The 12,942-nt window shown below is 36.2% G+C and overlaps 1 protein-coding gene across 1 annotated transcript in view; it reads right to left on the bottom strand.

Annotated features, from left to right (window-relative positions):
* The window catches only part of ADAMTS3 (ADAM metallopeptidase with thrombospondin type 1 motif 3), a 231,747-nt gene that overhangs the window by 19,205 nt on the left and 199,600 nt on the right, over window positions 1-12,942 (bottom strand). Inside the window, exons 11-16 of the mRNA XM_008157465.3 lie at window positions 12,325-12,438; window positions 8,541-8,686; window positions 7,192-7,367; window positions 5,864-5,997; window positions 4,323-4,446; window positions 547-627 (exon numbers count right to left, since the gene is read on the bottom strand). Coding sequence (XP_008155687.2) covers window positions 547-627; window positions 4,323-4,446; window positions 5,864-5,997; window positions 7,192-7,367; window positions 8,541-8,686; window positions 12,325-12,438 — 775 coding nt within the window. The remainder of the gene's footprint in view (window positions 1-546; window positions 628-4,322; window positions 4,447-5,863; window positions 5,998-7,191; window positions 7,368-8,540; window positions 8,687-12,324; window positions 12,439-12,942) is intronic.

The raw sequence follows: 12,942 nt of genomic DNA, 5'->3' as shown, positions 1-12,942 counted from the left end.
CAACCAAAATATCAGAACTAATTTGTCAAAATAAATATGGCAAATTTTTCTGATATTATTCCTTACTTTAATGCATTTTAACATATTTATTTTTTCTTATCCCCTAATGCAGAGCAAAAATGCACATGTACACATATGCCAAATGGTTTTTCTTTCTTCATGAAAGAATGAACCAATAAAGGTTCAACAAAAATTAAATCTCTATTTTTTAATATTTCTTGTTTTAAAGGAAAAGTAGTTGGGAGAAATGACCAACAAAATCACACAACAATGCATTTATATATAACTTGAATCCTGCATATCTATATGTGTGTGTATATATATATGTGTGTATGTATATATATATGTATACACACACATACACATATATATATATACACATCTATAGACATAAATCTCATATATATGTGTGTGTATGTATATATATATTATATGCATATATATATATATATATATATGCCTATACATATATAGATATAGATATATCTTTGACAGTTCCATGTTTAAATGCATGTTAAAGCAGAGCCAGTGGACAGAAACACTTACCAAGAATATGAGGAGAAGCCTCGTCTTCTTGGATTAACACATGTCTAGCACCAGGGGGTATATCAAACATCTTAAGGTACCCTTTGCATGTGTAGTAAATTTTGTAGGAAGCAAAGGAGAAAACAAAAGCGACAACCTTGGTTAGCTGAGCATTACGTTCTCACTGCTCCTGCACGCAGAAGAGGGCATACATGAACTGAAAGAAGCTGTTTCAGAAATTAACTTCAAAGCACTGGTAGCTTGTGTGACATCTGGCATGAGATTTGGGGAAACCCTACCCCCCTTTTCTTTAATTAAAGAGGAAGAAAAGAGTTGATCTTGTTTCTAAACTATTAGCCATTTATCTTGTGTTGACCTGTGAATTGTGTCAACAATTCAGGCAAATTCTATACTTTCCTGCATCCCTCTAATGTGATTTTAGTTTTGTAAACCACTCTTTTGAAGTGGGGCCAATTTTTAGAGTATTTAGTTGAACTTCTGAAAATATTTTACCTATATTATTTCAAAAGTCTAAGCAATGAGTACAGATGGCTAAACTAATTAATAAGTTATCTTAATCTGTAAAATCCTCCTTGTTCTAAAGAAATTACAAAAGAAAAATCAGTGAGCAGCTTTCATTTTTCTTGTGATCAGCAAATAATTTTAAGCTTTAAACCAGTTTTATAATGGGGATGTTTTAAAATATATATTGTAAATTTGACCAAATAATTTGTTTGGAAAATATGTGCAAATTATACCAAACATTGACTTTACATGCAGACCCTAACCTCAATCTTCCTACAGAATGAGATATGACATAGGTGATTGGAAGGTGAATACTTGCAGATTTCATTTTCTAGCAATTTGAATTCTTTATGCAAAAATAATAAATTCAATATGTTTAATGTGCTGCCTTGGGTTTTAAAATCATATATCAATCCTATTATACTCCATCTATAATAATAAAAGCATAGTATGCAAATTGACCAAACGGCCGAACAGCGGAATGACCATTTGGAGGTCCCTCCGGATGATCTTCTGGATGAAGACGGGACTGCGAGGGCCGAGGCAGCCGGGGTTTTGAGGGCCAAGCCCCTTGCACAAATTTCGTGCATCAGGCCTCTAGTTTTATATATAAAAAACCTTCTTAGTATTATCACATGTCCTAAAAATTATCTTAAGATCACTTAGAATTAAGACCCCAACTATATTAACTATAGTCAGGGCAATTAGATAAATCAAGTATTATATCTCATTTCTGTCAAAAAGTAAACAAATAGAGGAAGATGATGCAACTGATACCTTGTATTACAAAACATCCAATACAGTTTGAGTGCTGACAGCAATCTATAATAATAAAAGCATAATATGCTAATTAGACCAGATGTCCTTCTGGACGTCCTTCCTTCGGGACAAAGCCGCAGCTGGCAGAGGCCATGGCAGAGGCGGCAGAGGCCCTTGGCCACGGCGGCGGGCAGGGGCCGAGGCCAAGGCCCTTGCATGAATTTCGTGCATCGGGCCTCTAGTTCAGTTATAAATACACAACTGCTAATGGAATTGGAAAGAAACATGTTTGCCAATTGTATATGGACAATTAACATCTACCTTTGGTTAGGTTTATCCAACTTTTCACATTATTCATTAGTGGCTTAACTAATGGAATAGTAATTTGGGGGTCAGGGTTTCAGCACCTGAGCCAAGGAAAGTCCAGTACAAGAAAAGTTTGCCTGAGTGTGCAATGGCTACGAGTAACATGCTTAAGATGCCAAGGACAGCAAAACAGCTTGATTCCATTTATGGATGCCCCTCTTTCCGCAGTGTGCTACAACTTACCCAGTACATTTTTAGCTTCCCTTGTTTCAGCAAGAGAAACATTACGAGCTCCTTTGGGTAAAGTGAAGGCGCCTCTTGTCTTCCCTTAAATAGAATGTCTTTAATTAGTGGAGGTTTTCATGTTTATCAAAGTCTTGCTGTTTCATTGACTATATGATAAGCTATATATATATATATATTTTTAGGTAAGTTAAAAATATGTTCTGTAATTTTATATGTTGAAGTAAAAATGCATATACAATAGTTAGCTAATGCCAATAAACTGTTAATAGTCAATGAAAGTAAGACTGAGCATGAATGAAAAATGATATAGGTGATTTGAAGGTGAATACTTGCAGATTTCATTTCCCAGCAACTCGAATTCTGTATGGCACCGCTTGCTTAAATGTTTCCCTGTTGGAAAAGGTTAATTAGTCTATTGAATGACTATAACAGCCTTAGTGCAAAGAAGTGGATGTTAGATTATCTTGGAACAGTTTGAATCTGTATGCCTGATGAAAGCTTTCTTCTTTTCTTCTGACCTTGATTCATATAATTTTGGAGGTGTCTGCAAAAAAGTATCACTAGCTCATATTAACACAATATATAGAATAAAAGAGTCTAAAAATTTTTCATTACGTTAATTCACTCTGGAAAGAAAACAAAATGAATTATTTCTCATCTAAAATAATATATAACTGCAGTGAATCACTTCATAAGATGGAGAAAATTACATTTTACTCCACCAAACCATTATTTATTTTTATATATAACATTCTAATTCTATTAAAATAATATAATCAGCAAGAAGGCAATAATTGCTTTTTAACAATGTTCAAAGTACAAAACATAGTAAACTATTGCACAGGAATAACAAAGACATCAATAACTAGCATAAAGAATGCCTAAGAAAACTCCAGAATTAAGTCACCTAGCTCTGCCACCCTAAGTATATCAAAGAACAAAGCAGGGATGTGTGGAATTGACTTGAGTTGGGTAGCTGAGGTATGAGAATAAAAAGAACTAAGAGAATTATTCCATTTGGATGAAGACCAACTTTTTAATAATTTCTTTTCTTTTAAAAAGGAAAATTACAGCCACAACATATACTCAAAGTACACCAAATCATTTTGTGTTATTTTGGATGATATAAGAGAAGTTCCTCAAGGGAAGCACCACATCAAATTTATTTTTAAATGTCAAACTCTCAGAAATATTTGCCTAATAAATACTTATTGAATAACAAAATAATATTTGTTATAAACTAAAAAATTTTTGTAATAAATGTTTACATCTACATTTTTATGAAAATTCCAATGGATAACTATGAAACTACTAATATTTTTTCATATTTTTTGTGTTTTTGTTCCACCTGTTGAAATTTACCATATCATATGCCTAAGACCAGGTCATTAATTATATAACAAGCACAAAAGTTCACATGCACAAGCAATTATACCATAGGTTATTTTTGTTTGTACCTCAATTTTGTTTAATATAAAATTTTAAAAAATACATGAAATATGGACCCTAGATTTATAGACTTAGAAATAGGAAAAACCTGTTCACTTTTAAAGTAAAAGAAGTAAAACTAATGTAATATTTTAAATCATATCTAAAGTTTTGTGATTTTTTTAAGTTCTGATTAACAATTTATGTGCAATAGAAAGTTCAAAATAAGCATCAATTTTATTAGAACTAATGCATTTTATTAAAAGCAAAATAAAACAGATTTTAGCTAGCTCTATAATGGATAGTGATTTTACTTGTTCCTTATCAACATTTAGTAGATAATTTTTTATCATGAATGCTATGGAGCATGAAAAGTTTTTAAAAATATTTCCTTAAAAGGTTATCTGAATAAAAATAAATCAGCAGCTAATGTTTTATTATGTTTATAGAGAAAACGCTGCATTCTTAAATGAATTCTCAAAAAATACAAATCACAGAGAAGGATACTAAATTCATCAGAGGCCTCATCTTACCAAGTTTCCTGGGAGTTCTGGTAAATGTCCCCTTCACAGTTCGACAATGGGAGTTATCTCCTCCACAGACACCACACTTATCCTCAACCTTGTTAGAACCAATTTCTTTATCACAGCCCACTTTCTGGGGAGAGAAGTGAAATATGGCTAATGTGTCAAGTCAAGGTCAGTATCCTAGAGAATGATGACTTTGTTTTAATCAGGAGCCCACAGTTAGGCCGCTTGCACCAAACTTTCATTCTGGCTCTGATTTAAATACCTCGGTCTTTTAAAGAACTACTGTGCAATCAAATAACTAGTACTCCAGATAAACTTCCCCCCGTCGAATGACCATCATATACAGTCGTCATCATCATCAAACATGTATTAAGCACAAATGTAGTAGATGCCGAGGAGACGAAAAGTTGGTGAGTTTCCCTGGTTGCTTTCATGTTTATAAAGATGAATAATAAAATCGTGAGTTGTACATTAGGACAAGCTTTACAAGTTGGCTAGGGATGGAAGACAAAACTTTACCAAAGTGGTAGAGACATTCACAGGACCCTGAAGGAATCGAGTTTGTGGAAATACATTCTAGGAATGCGGAGGGATTCAAACAGAGCCATGGAAATTGTGTGTGTGTTCACATAAAGTGGGTTCAGAGAACACTATTTAGCCACATTTAAACCAATGGAAAGCTGGTGCAAAGCCCAGGCTGTGCAAGGCCTTGAGTGTTCACATTTTCACATTAACGTGACTGGGAATTACTGAAGGTTTTCTGACCTGGGGCAGCTCCTTAATGTAAATCAGTGTAGGATAAGAATATGTGGCATGCCACAGCGCTCAGAAGTTTGAGATGAAAGTGGGCAGAGGAAATAATTATCACACATCCATTGATGTGCGAGACATGAGGGAGGTGAAAGATGACCAAACACAGATTTTACTTTCAGGGGAAATTCAGATCAACTATGAGGCACCTGTGCATGTAAGATTCATTAATATAACACTAGTTGTTCTGAAGTGAAAAGAAATCAAACAGGAGCGATGTGTTCAGTTAATAACGATAGTTCCCTATATATGAACATGAGTAAGTAAAAAAACTGCCTTTAAAAAAGAGATTAAATGGGGCCAAAAAAATAGTTTTTGCATCTTCGCTATTTTTGTTCTGAGGAAAGTTTCTATTATCTCTTAAACAAAATATAAAATACATTAAGCACTGAATTTTTTTTTTTAAAGTGTACTTTAACAGCAGATGGCTACTAGTCAAGAACTCAAAGCAAAGGTATTGTTCCCACGTTGTATTCCCAACCTACAGACATCAGAGTGACTTAGGAAAAGAATTTGGCTGGAAACTGGGACAACTACATTTAAGTCTTGATTCGGCCAGTGAGCAAAGTTTGATTTTATTAAGTGCAGTTTCTCCCAGACTTAGTTTCGCTAATGAGCTATTCATACATTTACATCATAATGTGATATCCCAGAATGAAATGGTTTAAAAATTCTGAAAATAGGCAGATGAAAGATAGTAAAAGTAGAATTGCAATACATTGCAGAGAGCTCACCACACACTCTCCTCGCACACATATGCTGTACGGGTCTTTGTAAGAACAGCGCGTCCCATCATGTACCAGCTGTTTCATGTAGGCAACGTCGCCAGTCTCTTTGGATTGACAGTACAGGTGGCATCTTTTCTTGGCTGCATGAGATGGAGGGTTAAATCAACTCTATAAAGTGGTATATTTGAACAGTATAGTTTATTTTATTTTTTAAATATAAAGTTTCAACATGATTTCCTGAAAACAAAAAAAGGTATAAATAAATAAAATAAAGAGAAGAAGAAATTACACATATTTAACATATTTGTTTCAACCAGGGTGACCATATGATTTAACATCTAAACTGGGATACTCTTGAGAGTGAAAAAGGGCTCTATTAGTAACTACACAGGGACCACAGGTCTAAACTGGAACTATCTCACAAACTAGGTTGTGCAGCAATCCTGGATTTAGCCTCAGCTCTTCAAATGCTTTAAATCAGAACCACTTTACTTTCAGTGGTGCTTACAGCGCCGAAAGGGTTTCTCTTTCATTTAACCCAATGACCTAGTCCACCTTTTGCCTTTGTATAATCTCAACTAAATTTAATATAATTTCTGTGACTCACTTCACCAAAATAGATTGAAAAAATAATGCATTTCTTCCTAATGCATTGCAACTTTTAATTCCTACACGGATGCACCTTTCTTTTAAAACAGCTTTTCAACTGAACTCAGCAGTGTACTATATCACATGATAATCAAGTAATTATTTTCTTTTATTCTTCCAAGTAAAAAATATGGTAAGAAGTTTCCATCTGAACATAAGTAACTGAAAATTCAAGGGTAAGAAGTGAAACGTTAAAAGGAGTCTCCAAGTGTATTTTTCGGAAACTGGTGTGTAGTACAAAAGTAAAAAGGTTGTGAAGTTTCTGTTGTTATTAAATACTGGTCTTTTTCTTACTCCTGACCCCACTGTAAAAGAACAGTATCTCCCTCTAATTATTCAGAAAGGACAGGTAACAAAATTCCAAAAGTGTTTCCTAGTGGAGGGATTTCCATTGAATGAGGAAACTTGACATCTCTTCCAGGCTTTTCCTTTTGTCCGCATTCCACTGGTCTTTTCAGTAGCGATGGTGGTAGTGCTACTTGCCAGGAACTATTCCACAAGTCTCACCGCTCTAGAGAAAGGAGGACGCTAACCTTATTCTTGGAAACCCAGAAGGACTTACCCCTGTAAGCACCAAGGTTTCTAAGTTACCACAGAGGGATCAAGAGTCCAAGGGATTGGTGTAGACAAAGCATAAACTCTAAGTAACCATCCACACAGCGGGGAAAGGGCAGGCATCTACTCACAGTCAGGATGTTCGTAGGGCATCCAGTGGTGCTTGGTGTTCTGGTATTCAAAGTGGGAGTTACGCTGCTGGCACTGCTGTGCTCTGAAGTCTTCAAAGTGCTTTGGGCATTCATCTGTATTACAAAGCTGGTACTCAAAATTAACACCCGGGCAATCCTGACCACCATTGATGGGCCTAAAGAAAAGACAACATTTAAAAAGGCCTTTTGGCTCTGGTCCAGCAGTGGAAGCTTGCAGGCACAGTGCTCGAGGGAGGGCAGAAAGCCAGAGTTTCTGAGCTGCCAGCACCAAGTGAATGAACTCATGCTTCCTAATTGCAATTCCTTTCCAAAAGCACCATCCTCTCCCTGCTGGGGGCAGGGAGGGGGCCCAAAAGTCAACTTCAAGTGGCTTTTCAGACAGTATATTTTAAATGCATGGCAAAAATCTATAAAGAAATAAAAACATAGATATGAACTCGAAAATTTTATATTTTCTACCATGCATAAAACATGTAGATGCAGCCCAAAGTGACTGTGACCACAGCTCTATGCCTCAGTTTCCCGTCTTTTCTTCCTTAGAGAAATATTGAGAGGATTGAATGCATTAACATATGTAAAAAACTTAGAGTGTGGCTCATAGTGAAACTTAGATGCTCTTATTACTGTAATTTTTATTGCTTTTTTTAATTTCTACTACCATCATCTCTTCCTGTGAAGACCTGTATGTGACCTCAGTCTTTATAAAAGACATGTTCAGAGCCATCTGCTGCCAGACACACAGGGATACTCACATTTTAAACCCTAGACAAGGAAGAATGTCCTAAGGTTAATATTTTGGTTACTTTTTCCCTTAGAAAATAAATTTTCTTGAGTGCGCAATAGGAATTCAATCAATTTAGTCTGGGTGAATAAGTTGATAAATTTGCCCAAACAGCTCTTTGGCCTTCTTCTACCATCTTTATTTTGTTGTTGCCCTGCCCTGAAGCATCCCCCTTCTAACCCAAGTGGGTAAGCATATGTGTTTGGTGCTACTGCCACCGTGACACACCTGTGCTTCTTCTAACAGTGGGTCTAATGGCCTTGGTGCCCAGGCCCCAAGAGCGCAGTGATGGGCTTCCCTACTCAACTCTTCAATATTCCTAAACAGCAATTTCTTCAAAATCTCTAATCTTCACTTGAACCTCTCATCTTTACCACTGACTACAGTTCACAAAATTGATAAAATGGAGATTTATCCAAAATAGACACTTAAAGCCTTAGTTTTCATGCTCTGTGTTTTACATGTACTTTATGAAATAGTAATAGCATTATATTGAAGCATTTTCTGGCCTTTACAAAAATGACAGAATTACAGGGGTCATACTCACATTGGATTGTTGCACTGGCGTGTTCTGAAACGAACACCCGTTCCACACGTCCGGGAACAGGAGCCAAATTTGGTCCATGACCCCCAATTGCCATCTTGTTTTTGTTGATTAGCATTCTTCCACATGCAATGGCCCTTGTAGCACCACTTAGGAAAATGACAAAGGGCAATTATGAAAATCATGCATATGCTAAAGCTAAAGTTGTTATATAAGAACCACCAATGAAAGGGCTTCATTCCTCCAACCCCCACCATGTGGAAATGTATTTAAAATGACCCCAAAGCAATACACACACACACACACACACTATCTATCTATCTATCTACACACACACACACATAAGGTTAATATGCTAAGTGTCTGACTGTCAGGGTAATGACGTCACATAGCAACGCACAGCTGCCTTTCCCTAGCAACTAGCCTCCTTGGAGTTTCTTCAGCCCAGGAACACGACTTGCTTTATAGCAGGTGCAAACATTTCACAGTTTAACCAAATGTCTGTTAAGTGTTCTCAGGTGCCTCATCTCATTTGATCCTCACGGAAGACCTGGAATAGGTAGACAGGAGACTCGATGGAATCCTATTTTCTTTTCATTAGCCGGAAAACAGAGATTTAGAAAGCTTAGAAACTTGACCCAACTAAAAAGGAAGTAAGAAATGGTGGACCTTGAAAATGATTTCAGGTTTTCTCACTGCACAGAATATACCAAACATGGCTGCAGTTAAATATTTTACCCTTTGTTCTCCCTACATGATCTACAACAATAATCTACTTCATGTTGATATTTACTGCTGTGTTGTTGACAATTACCTGAAAGAGAAGTTGGGGTGCTCCACTGGGCTGGAAAAAGTTTAGCTAAATCAGAAAGCAGGTCTAATTAAGCAAGTTTATTTTATATCTATGGAAGGCTAAGTTGACTCAAGCATCGCGACAAATATAAAGCTCTCACTGGCGCAAATTGCACATGTGTGTTTCGATCTGTCATTGTAGATCGTTAATTTGGTTGTTTTTGTTGACATTCTGAAGCTGAAAGAAAGCGGCGTCATCACATGGAAGTAACAATGATGATTAAATATGATTGTAATAGTGATCTGGGTAGATATAATTATCCCCATGTAACCGAAGTTGCTGTCATATTCAGAAACGAAGATGGAGGACCTCCTTTTGAAAGGGACTTGCTCATTCATTGTAAACCAGATCCCAATAATCTGAATGCCACTCAAATGAAACAAATCAGTATCCTGATTCCTATATTAGATGCAATGACGTATCGTTTTCCCACATGGTGAAAAAGACTGGGGAACCGATATTGCATCAAGACTCAGAGATGACAGTGTAATCGACAATAATACTAGATTCAACAGATGATGCCGAAAAGGAAAATTTTCCCATCGAATTTCTTAAAAGTGTTACTTCTTCGGGAGTGCCATGTCATAAATTAGAATTGAAAGTAGGTGCAATCATCATGTTACTGAGAAATCTTAATAGTAAATGGGGTCTTTGTAATGGTACTAGATTTATTATCAAAAGATTGTGACCTAACATAATCGAAGCTGAAGTATTAACAGGATCTGTGGAAGGAGAGGTTGTTCTGATTCCAAGAATTGATTTGTCCCCATCTGACACTGGCCTCAGTATTAGAATAAGTTTAATCAATTTATCAGTCATTGTTTTTACCAGTTGTTTTTATATCATGTTTTTGTTGTTTTTATATCACGTCTTTGTTGTTCTTATATCATGTTGTTACTGTTTATTTTAAATCATTTATATATTATTTTCATATACATTTTACTACTTTTCTTTCATCTCTGACACTTCTATTATAGAGAAAGGGTGAATCGCAATATTAAAATATTTCTTCTAATTAATTTCCTTTCAAAGTGCACGAATCCCTTCACCAGGCCACTAGTTATAACAATAAGGTTCCCTCTACAAAGGGTAATTTAGACTTACTAGTATGTTTTTAAGTATAAAATTGAAATGAAAAAAAAAATTCATTCTGAATAAGTTTTATATGATACATTTATTGGTGAGTATCAAATGTGACCAATAAAAATGATACCTAATTTGCACAGTAGGTAATGTGGAACATTGGAACCTGGAGAGGATCATGAGTAATCTGAGACCATCTGACCAGTAAGTAATGACGTGGGAACTGCCAGGAGCCTGACAGCACGGAGGCACCTACCTGACAGTGCCCGGCACACAGCAGGTGCTCAAAGGTGTTCTTTCCCCTTCCAACATTTTGACTTGCTTTTTTATCCCACAATAAAAGTGTTTCTTACAACTCAACTATGGTAAATTTGAATATAATACAAGTGAGTTTCAGGAAGTTAGATGTTTGGAGTTTATTTGGAGGATATCTTTTTCATAAAGCAAAAATGAATCAACTCACTGTTGCTCTTGTTTTTTTAGTCGAAAGTTTGTAATACTAAATTTCCCCACAGCGGCACACCATATGGAAGGTGTTTAGCATGGTGCCTAACAAAGTTTAAGCACGAATAGTGGCCCTAACTGGTTTGGCTCAGTGGATAGAGCGTCGGCCTGCAGACTGAAGGGTCCCAGGTTCAATTCCAGTCAAGGGCATGTATCTTGGTTGTGGGCACATCCCCAGTAGGGGGTGTGCAGGAGGCAGCTGATTGATGTTTCTCTCTCATCGATGTTTCTAACTCTCTATCCCTCTCCCTTCCTCTCTGTGAAAAATCAATAAAATATATTTTAAAAAATTAAAAAAATAAACACGAATAATGGCAGGTTTTACTATTATTATTATCATTATTATTATGCTTATAATCCTCATTGCAAGTACAGTTTATATACATTTGCAATAGAGCTTTACAGGCATTAAAAGAACTAAAAGCTTTATGAATCATCAATGCCAGCTTTTGATCCTGTCTACCATATCTTATTTCCAAACTAGTAAAGGCACTTCAACTTGAGTTCTTAACATGCCTTTGTTTTGGAATGGGTGATCTTTCCCCTTATGAGTAGGGAGCTTGGCGCTTGGCCAGTTTCTGAGCAATCAATCCTGACTACACAATTTGAGATTTAAAACCTCTGGGCATCTTTCCCCAAAGGAGCAAGGCCAAATCTTCTGTATAAATTCACAGGACTTTATTTCTGGACAACTTTCACAAGGAGTGGGACGCCAACAAGTAAATCAAATCCCATTAACAGGGTCCCAGATAGTCTGCTGAGCTGCTGCTTCGTGATCTATCAGTAGTGGGTTGAATAGTCCCAAAGATCTCAGGTCCTAGAATCTGTAAATATTACCTTATTTGGAAAAGAGTCTTTTGTAGGTGTGATAAAATTAAGGGCTTTGAGGGGAGGTTATCCTGCATTATCCAGGTGGGCCCTAAATGTCATCATGTGTATCTATCCTCATAAGAGAGGGGCAGAGGGACATTTGCACACAGAAGAAGAGAAGGGAGAAATGTGGTCATGAAGTTGGATGGGATGGTGCAGCCACAAGTCAAGGAATGTGGGCAGCCACTGGAGGAAGAGGCAAGAACAGACACTCTATTACAGCTTCTGGACAGAGTATGGTCCTGCCCACACGTTGATTTTGGCTCAGTGAAACTGTAAGAAAATACATTTCTGTTATTTTAAGCCACTGAGCTTATGGTAATTTGTTAGAGCGGTCGTTGGAAGCTACTATATAATGTCAGCACATTACCATAATGAAACCTCATGTGGTATGGTCCTCATAAAAATGCCAATACAGCTATGTTCATCAGTTTTCAGACTTTGAAAGGTGATTAAATCTCAATAGTATAGACTCACTTTTCCAGCAGCACATTCAGTCCCATCAAGTGGGGGTCCCTTTTTAGTCTTGCAAAAGTAGGGGTTATCAGGATGGCTACACCACAGCTGTTTACATGGGTCAAAGGTTCGGAACTGAAAGAGAGAGAATCAAAATCACAATGAAATAGATAGCAGGACATGCACCAACAACATCTTCTGTTTCAATTTCAAGTCAATAGCCTAAGTTGTGGCAAGTTGAGAAAAAAATAATGCCTAGGAATTCTAAGCAGAGAATATTTTTATTCTGCTTTTCTAAAATAACAGTGATAAACGATTTGTCTGGGAGTCTCTAGTTGACTCAGTATTTCTACATGCCAATTCTATTTTCTGGTTTTCAAGTAGACAATATTAGAATTTAAAATAGTAATTATTATGAACATTTTAAATATGAAAACCTATTATAATGGTTTTGTAGCTTTCAAGCTATCAAAACAGCTTCTCTATACCCCTAAGTATGAATTAAGTCAGATATAAATAATAAAAATGCCCATTATAATGAGCTGACTAAAAGCAGAAAATATCTGTCAAATTTTCTATGTAAGATAACATATTCCAGGTGTAACAAACTATTACAATACATTCATGTAGTTTATAAAA

This window comes from Eptesicus fuscus, chromosome 2 (genome assembly GCF_027574615.1).
Source record: "Eptesicus fuscus isolate TK198812 chromosome 2, DD_ASM_mEF_20220401, whole genome shotgun sequence".
NCBI classification, from domain to species: Eukaryota; Metazoa; Chordata; class Mammalia; order Chiroptera; family Vespertilionidae; genus Eptesicus; species Eptesicus fuscus.
Note: the sequence above shows the minus strand (reverse complement) of the source record. Positions and strands in the feature narration are given on the sequence as shown.